Genomic DNA, 8,998 nt, shown 5'->3' on the forward strand with positions numbered 1-8,998 from the left:
AGACTTATTACACTTGAGGAATGTGCATCCTCCAGCCGGTTAGGCGTCGCGTTCTGAGCATCCAAGAGACATTGTGGATTGCCGGTGAAAGAAGTCTGTGAAGGTTTGGGAGTCTACCTTGAATACTTACCAGAGTGATTGGGCGAGGTCAGTGTGACCTTAGCTCAAGGGGAATACGGTGAGGACTGGGTGTCCTGAGCTGCGTGTTCAGGACTGGGTGTCCGGGACTGTGTGTCCTAAGGTTTAAATACCTAGCCGCCCCAACCAGACGTACAGTTGTCACAGCAACTGGAACTGGTCCAACAAATCATTGTCTTCAACGAGTCACTGGTTTCATCTTCCCTTCCCTTTACTTACTGTTGCTCCTTGTGAAGTCATTGTATGTTTGCACTATCTTTTGTCTTCACTGAGTGACTGCATGTTCTGTATGGCTTCATAATATCTTCCTACCTGATCCTTACTACATTGCTGCTATTAAGTCATTGTGCTTTCACTTCATTGAATACTTGACTATGGCTTGCCTAGTGTAGTCTACCTTCCGCTGCATGGTAATAGGTTTATTTCTATCGTTTGTCTTCATAACTTCCACGTTTTGAAGACTTCCATAAAAATCGCCTATTCACCCCCCCCCCCCTCTAGTCGATATAACGCACTTTCACTAGCAGCCTATCTGCACAGGACCGAAGGTGAAATAAAGTCAAACTACATGAAAAGAAAGTATGATTAAGATTCCTCTTACTGTGTGTATAGGAATTCTAAAATGAGGTCCAAGCAAAACGTTTTTCCTTTTGGCTGTGAGTTCAGAGAATTTTTTCCCTCCAGTTTACCTTTGCTCTATTCGTTGGAACGAAATGAATGAATAATGCTGCTAAAGGAAAATTTTCCTAGTCTTATGTGCTTCCTCCACTTTCCTTATGAACCAACAAGCTCGAAATGCATTTTTTTGTACTCTAAGAGCAGGGATAGAGTCAGTAATACCATTATTAGCCAATTAGATCTCATTTCAGAGCAGAAATTTCTATCAGTATCCTATATAAAAGTGAAACTGCAAGAGAACAAACAACTAAGCCGCCGTACTTACTGTGATGCAGAAACTTTTCACCAAGCCACCACTGCAAAGGCCTTGACTTTCTTCTCGTGCTTTTTCTCACAAATGAGTGACATCTTATTCCTTCTTAAGAGCATCTCCAACAACAGACGCGCTAAATAAGCCGCGTGCCAAAAAAAACTCGTGGGTTCCCAGGTATGCTTGGCTCAATAGATTGTATGGATTGGAGTCGGAAGAATTGTCCTACGGCATGGCGTGGACAATTCCACGACCAGAAAAAGGGTTCCACTAGAATCCCTGAAGTTGTGGCCGATCATGAGACTTGGATTTGACATGTTTTTTTGGAATGCCTGGATCTAGCAATGACATCAATGCTCTTCAACGGTCACCACTCATGAATAGGATTGCAAATGGTGAAACTTTACCCGTGGAGTTTGTAGCAAATGGTCATACATACAACTATGGCTACTATCTTGCAGATGGCATCTATCCCAAGGTGGCAAACATTTGTGAAGCCGTTGAAGGCACCACAAGGTAAGAAAAATCTTGATTTCCACAATGCTCAAGCAGCGGCTAGGAAAGATGTGGAGATAGCTTTTGGGATTTTGCAAGCCTAATTTTCTATTGTGAGAGGACCGGCTAGATTTTGGGATCAAAAGATCTTTTGATACATCATGAACGCTTGTGTGATCATGCATAACATGATCATTGAGAATGAGCGTGGGTAAGATACTATTCTCAGTATGAGTTGATGGGACATCTCGTGTGAGTGCGAAGGAGGGCTGCGAGAGTGACCCGCTTTGTTGCCTCCTATCATGCCATTCGACGTGTCGAAATGCATGATGAGCTTCAAAAGGATCAAGTCGAGGAGTGGTGGTCATGAAATGGGCAACAAAACTAGTTTGATGTCATATGTTTGTTGTATTGTTTATGAACTATTTGTTGTATTGAAGATAAATTATTTGTTTGAGTTGTAATAATAATTGAACTATTTATTGTTGATTTATTTTATGTGTGTTTGATCTTCTTGGTTCTATGTTTGAGTGGAAAATGTTATTTGTGTTGGACGCGCGCGTTAGAATTTAGTGCGCATGTTGGAGCGCTACCTGTGGCGCGCAATATTATAGCACTTCTAGTGAAGAAAAACACCAGCCCAACACGCTAAAACGTTATTTCAGCGCTGCAAATTTTTTTAACACCTCATACTACTGCGCCTCTGTTGGTGATGCTCTAATAAGGAATTGTTGCCGCAAGTATCCCTGCCTTGCTACGGAGCAACACCACCAAGGAGCCTACATGCACCTTGCAACACGCAAGTGTCACTATAAAAACCTACATAACTTTCCATCCCTAACCAATAAATCCCCCTTGATTTCAACTGGTGGGCTCCCTTTCCTAATTTCATCCAATCAAACAATGCACATATGCCCGTGCGTTGAACGGGAGAAATATTTCTTTGCGAGACGCAATGGAAGAGATAATTGATGTGTCCATCAAAAATGATCCTCATAGCGATGCGATAGAGAGAGGAATTGTGGTCTTCTCACGGGTCATGTTTGTCCCGTGAGATCTTGATAGTGGTGGGTTAGTTGGCGTGGCGGCAACCATCCAACTCGTGCCTTTTTTTTCCTCCGGGTCCGCCTCTGTCTCGGGGTTCCGTCTGCCTCCTTATTTGATAGCTATGCGGCGACCTTCGGGCACGGTTGTTTCGACCACTCTCTCTTACGATGGCGTAACCGTCTGGATTACTTATTGTAGCACATAAATCCTGTTTCACTAGCATATTTAGTGCATAATCATACATCAATGTCCCTTCTTTATTAGAGTATTATTCTCTTTAATTATTTTAGTGCTCACGTGCCTGTAATTTTTTTATTCGAGCCAAACCAACATATTCTCTTTTATTGGCCCAAGGAAAAATTTGCTGCCTCAGTCGACCTAGTTGGAGAGTGCGGCTGAGGCCCAATATTGCCTGTGCGACAGAGCAATTTTTTTCTTGGACCAACTGCGTGAGGGCTACTATATGACGCTAGTTGCGTAAAATAGTGCATGGGACGCACATCAGTTCGTGTATGGACCAACACACTGGTAGACTACAAGACGACATGTGTTTGTAAAGCCCGAAAAAAATCTAAAAAAATGATGAGTTGAAGGATCAAAATTATGCCCTCAAAGACCTGACTACGTGTTGCTAGCCACTTGATGAAAAGAGTCCTACCAACCAATGGCCAGCTTAAACCTTTAAGATCATACTCCAATGTCACATTGGAAACAATATTTTTTTTCTTTTTTAAAAAAATTACTGAATATACTTCATTTTTTTAAATCCCAAACATGTTTGTGAAATTCTTTACATTTTCACAAATACACAACAAATTATGTAACATTTGAAATTCACAATTTTGTTTGAAAACAAGAACCTCCTAAAATAACATGAACATTTTTTGAATTTGTGGTGTTTTTAAAACGGAAACATATTTTGAACTTGCAGAACATTTTTTCAAAATATTTTTCTTTAAACTCGGACATTATTCTAAATTTGTAACATTTCACTAAAACAAGAATATTTTTCGTATTTGGAACATTTTTAGATTACAATTATTTTTTTGTAAAATCTCGAACAACTTTGGAAAACACAAAGAAAAAATGGAAGATTTTTTAAAAAATGTGAACCAATTTTAGAATAAGAACAAAGATTTAATGTTCTGGACGTTTTTCAATACGGAATATATTTTAAAATTCCAAACCTTTTAAAACATTCAATTTTTCTGATAATATGAACTTTTTTGAAAATTTTGAATTTAAGAAAAAAGGGAGAAAGAAAAATAAGCTTCAAAGGGAAAAATAAAAAAGAAACAAGAAAGAAAAAGAGGAAGAAATGAAAAAAGAAAAATAGAAACACAACACAGACCAAAAAAGGGAAATGGTCCAGCCCCGTTTGTGCGCCCTGCGCGAATTTGCAACTATGTGACGCTCGTTGCGATAAATAGGGTGTTTTCCCACCTGCATGTGCATGAAAATAACTGGATGGCTTTGCCGGGCCATACTACAGGCGGCCCATGTACGAAATTCTGACGTTCTTTTCTTTTCTAATAGACGAAGGGACACATATCCAATACCGCCTTGAATAGAGAAAAATCATTTAGATGATAAACGGATGAAAAAATTGAAGAAATGCATCTTGCTTTATTGATAGGTACTCTCTCCATTTTTTTAGTCTGTATATAAAATTTGGTCAAAGTCAAACTTTATTAACTTTGACTAAATTTATAGAAATAAATATCAAGATTCACAATATGAAATCAATATTGTTAGATGCATCATGAAATTAATTTTCATACCATATAGCTTTAGTATTGTAGATATTGATATTTTTTCCTACAAAATTGGTCAAATTTTACAAAATTTGACTTTGACCAAATCTTATACGCAGACTAAAAAGAAACAGAGGGAGTAGGTATAGATATATGTATAGATAATATAGATATAGATATAGATATAGATCTGCTACGTAGGTGTAGCATTCCTCCTATAAAAATCCATGCTCATGCTTTGTGCGCTGCCCATGCACCTATCGACCCACAACGCTTTACTGCTGGCGACAATGGGGATGCACGGCGGGACAAGCTGGCGCCGACGGACGCAAGAAGCCGTCGCCGTGGTGCTGGCTCTGGCAACACTAGGAGCTGTTGCTGCCGCCGTAGAGCAACACCAACATGAGACGACCTCCAAGGTTGCCGGCGGCAATGCCGCGGACGTCTCGTGGACGGAGGCGTCGGGCGTGAACGTCACCGCCATCTGCTCGTCCACGCCGTACCCGGGCGCGTGCCGGATGGCGCTGTCCTCGTCGGCGTCGCGGGCCGCCAAGGACCCGTTCGCGGCCTCCGTGCAGTTCGCCATGGCCCGGGCCGCGTCGGCGCGCGTGTTGGCGCGCAACCTCTCGTCCTCGCGCCGGAGCAGGGCCGTGCTGCCGCCCTCGGGCATGGACGACTGCGCCGAGCTGCTCGACATCAGCCACGGCCTGCTCGGCGACGCGCTCGGCGCCGGCTCCGCGCACGATGCGACCACGTGGCTCAGCGCCGCGCTCACGAACCAGGACACCTGCGCCGACAGCCTCGACGCCGTGCCGGCCTCCTCCGGGTGCGAGGGCGTGCGCCAGAGGGTCGGCGCGCTCGCGGAGTTCATCGGCACGGCGCTCGCGCTGCACGCCAGTCTCAAGGGCGGGAGCGCGACGCCGCCACCATCTGCCACGCCCACTCAGTCGTCGACGCCGTCGAACCGGGCATTCCCATCCTGGGTCTCCGACCACGACAGGAAGCTCCTGGAGTCCGCGGCTGGCGGCATGACGCCGGACGCCGTGGTGGCACTGGACGGCAGCGGGACGCACCGTAGCATCGGCGAGGCGATCGCCGCGGTCACGGCAGCGGCAATGGCGCCGGTGGGCTCCTCCAAGGCAGGCGCCGGAGCAGCCAGGAAGGTGATCTACGTGAAGACCGGGCGGTACGAGGAGACCGTGCGGATCTCGAGAAGGCAGAGGAACGTGATGCTGATGGGCGACGGCAAGGGGAAGACGGTCATCGTCGGCCACAGGAGCGCCGCCGACGGCTACACCACCTACGCCTCCGCCACCGTCGGTACGTAGTAGTACGAAAGTAAAGCCCATGCATGCACATGCACGCCGCATCGTGATATCAAGGACAACTGCTACAAAAGCGACATATATTACTCCATCTTTTTCCCATCTTCAATTTGGTCACAACTTTCTTCTTGTCCTAGCTATGTTCTTGAAGAAGAAATTATTACGTACCCAACCATCATGGCAGCATCCATGCAAAAGATAAAGTCCCAAAAATGGAGCAGCTGGCCACTACAGTCGCCTGTACCCTCCAAATATAAAAGGCAGAAGCAACCCAAATATCAAATATTGCCCATGCCAATACTTCCATTTGGTCACTAGATCCATACACTTTTCACCACTTTATATCATCCATCTCATCGCAATATGTACTATGTTGCACTATCAGTAGAAGATGGGCACTCATGTTTCAATTGCCGATGTCACTCACATGCATCTTTTCCGGTACTCGCTAACGCTTTTAATGTGGTCGTGTGTGCATGGCAGCTGCAATGGGCTCGGGCTTCATAGCAAAGGGCCTAACCATCATCAACGAGGCCGGGCCGGACAAGAGCCAGGCGGTGGCGCTGCGGGTCGGCGGCGACCTCTCCGTCGTGTACCAGTGCGACATCGAGGCATACCAGGACACCCTCCACACGCACTCCAACCGCCAGTTCTACACCGAGGACAACATCTCCGGCACGGTGGACTTCATCTTCGGCAACTCCGCGGTGGTCATCCAAAACTGTGACATCCGTCCCAGGAAGCGCCGGTCCGGCCAGAAGGACATGATCACGGCCCAGGGGCGGACTGACCGGAACCAGAACACCGGCATCTCCATCCACAAGTGTCGGATCGCCGCCGCCTCGGACCTAGGCGACACAAAGGTGTACCTGGGTCGTCCATGGAAGAAGTACTCGCGGACCATCGTGATGGAGAGCTCTCTCGACCGTTCGATCGCCGCAGCCGGGTGGCTGGAGTGGTCAGGCCAGTTCGCGCTCAACACGTTGTACTACGGGGAGTATGGGAACACTGGGCCTGGCGCGGGGACAAGCGGGCGGGTGAAGTGGGCCGGAGTGCACACGTCACTGTCCACGATGGACGCCACACGGTTCACGGTGAGGAATTTTATCTTGGGAGACTCGTGGTTGGGTGACACCGGAGTGAGCTACACTTCCGGGCTATGACTAAGATGGTGTCATGTTGTTTGTGCTCTGTTGATTAACTTGGAACATGGAACCAGATCACATGATGTAAGGATTGGTAACAATAAGGTGTAATCTATGAGCTGCCAAGCTATTGTTGTGCATGTCCCATACCGAAATCTTATTGAGGCTTGTTATTCACATAAAGAGTACATTTGGAATCTTTTGCTCACTGCATAAACGATGATGGACGTAACCAACAATCAAGCTACAACTATGATAGAAAGAACCGAACAAGAAGGGCATGGTCAGCTTAATTACGCTTGTATAATTACCCTCACATGCCTCAACTCCTAACAAACAGCTGCTCTTGCATGATCAGCTCATCGGTTCGTCAGTTTGGAACTAACTCTCCCGAGAACGATCATTCTTGGGCAAGAAAATAGCAACAAAATACACCTTCAGGAGCTAGTGTAAAAAAACTACATTTTCAGAGGATTTTAAAACATAGCCCGAACTCTAGGGCTAATGCGCAACAGAAGACCTGCAATAGCAATGTGTAGGAGTTGTTTTAGCAGAACAATGATTAGATGTTCGACAAGAAATCTAAATGAGGGGGCTCACATGTCATTAACTACGCATGGCAAGTTGATTTACTAGACTTTAGCTACACGTAAGTCGCCTGAAAAACGAATTTGGGTTAGTCAATTTTAAGCCATTTTTTTTCTGTTGTGTCTGCTATCATGTTTTGGGCCGAAATTTTTGACCGGCCATTTTTTGGGGTCAGTCGATTGCTTACTGTGCGGAAGCCCATTTCATGTTTTTATGGGCCGTTGATGCTTCCTATTCTTTCTACTGATTTTATGCCTTTTTCTTTTCTATTTCTGGGTCTTTTTTAGATGTTGGATGAGTGCAAAATATATACACACAAAGATAATATGAAATGCATATAAATTAAATTAGAGTGCGGAAGTTGCACCACTATATGTTTATTTCTTACATGGTAAATAAGTGCAAAGATGTGTGCAATTTTTTTTCATTTCCCATCTTCTTCAAAGAAAAAAGTTCATTATTGCTAATTTGTTATTATATTTTAGTTTTCATTTTCTATCTTCTTTAATGTTAATACTAATGTCAGTAATTCATTACTTCCTTCCACTAAAAAAACCATTCCTTCTTAGGAAACCTTTTTTCTTCTGAAATTCCACCATTATATGCTCATTCTTGCATGCAAAAAATTTCATTATTTGTTTTCTCTTTTCTATCTTCTTAAAGGGTAATATGCCACTAATTCATCCTTCTTAGAAAATTTAATTTTTTGTTTGTGCTTTAGTTTTGTTTCATTTTCTTTCTTCTTTATAGATAATATCAATGCCAATAAATTCATTCCTTGTTAGGAAACATCATTTCTTTTAAATTTGACTAATATATGCTTACACTTGCATATCGAAAAGTGTAATGTTTGTGTAAATTGTGTGCAACTATTATCATTGTTTGTTTTTATTTATTTCTTCTGAAAGGGAAATTCCAATGCCACAAATTTCAATTTTCTTTCTTAGAAAACATCATTATTTTGTTTTTGCTTTTGCTTTTTTTTTGTTTTTGTTTCATTTTTCTTCTTCTTTAAGGGTAATACAAATGCCATTAAATTATTTTATTCTTAGGAAACTTCGTTATTTCGAAATTCCACTATGTTAGGCTTGCATATTAGAAAAAAAATATAAATACTTTGTAAATTGTGTGCAAATTTTGTTACTGGTCATTATTTCTATTATTTTCTTCTTAAAGGGAAATACCGGTGTCACTAATTTATTCTTCCATAGAAACTCCATTATTATTATTGTTTAATTTTATTTATTTTTAAGTGTAATTCCAATGCCACCAAATTCACATCTTCTAAGGAAACTTCATATTTTTCTAAGATTCCACTATTATATGATTATTCTCGCACATTATAAAAAGTGTAACTGATGTGTAAATTGTATGAAAATTTTGTCTTTTTATTAAAAAATTAATTCTTATATTTCTTCTTAAAGGTTAATACCAGTGCCACTAATTCATTCTTCCTTAGGAAACTTCATTATCTTATTTTAGTTTTAGTTGTTTTTTCATTCTTTATTTTTAAGGGTAATACGAATGTCACTAATGTATTCCTTTTTAGAAAATTCCTTTTTATGAAATTCCACTATT

General features: G+C 42.7%; 1 protein-coding gene across 1 annotated transcript; it reads left to right on the forward strand.

Annotated features, from left to right (window-relative positions):
* The first annotated feature begins 4,578 nt into the window (after positions 1–4,578).
* On the forward strand, positions 4,579–6,992 carry LOC125530843 (pectinesterase-like). Its single transcript, XM_048695263.1, has 2 exons — positions 4,579–5,682; positions 6,171–6,992. The coding sequence occupies exons 1-2, from the start codon at positions 4,590–4,592 to the stop codon at positions 6,848–6,850; spliced, it is 1,773 nt and encodes a 590-aa protein (XP_048551220.1). The 5' UTR covers positions 4,579–4,589; the 3' UTR covers positions 6,851–6,992.
* The last annotated feature ends 2,006 nt before the right edge of the window (positions 6,993–8,998 follow it).

This window comes from Triticum urartu, unplaced genomic scaffold, assembly GCF_003073215.2.
Source record: "Triticum urartu cultivar G1812 unplaced genomic scaffold, Tu2.1 TuUngrouped_contig_66, whole genome shotgun sequence".
NCBI lineage: Eukaryota > Viridiplantae > Streptophyta > Magnoliopsida > Poales > Poaceae > Triticum > Triticum urartu.

Coding starts and splice junctions, on each gene's coding strand:
- LOC125530843 (XM_048695263.1), top strand. CDS start 4,590: ATGCTCATGCTTTGTGCGCTGCCCATGCACCTATCGACCCACAACGCT. Junction 5,683..6,170: donor CTACGCCTCCGCCACCGTCG/GTACGTAGTAGT, acceptor TGTGCATGGCAG/CTGCAATGGGCTCGGGCTTC.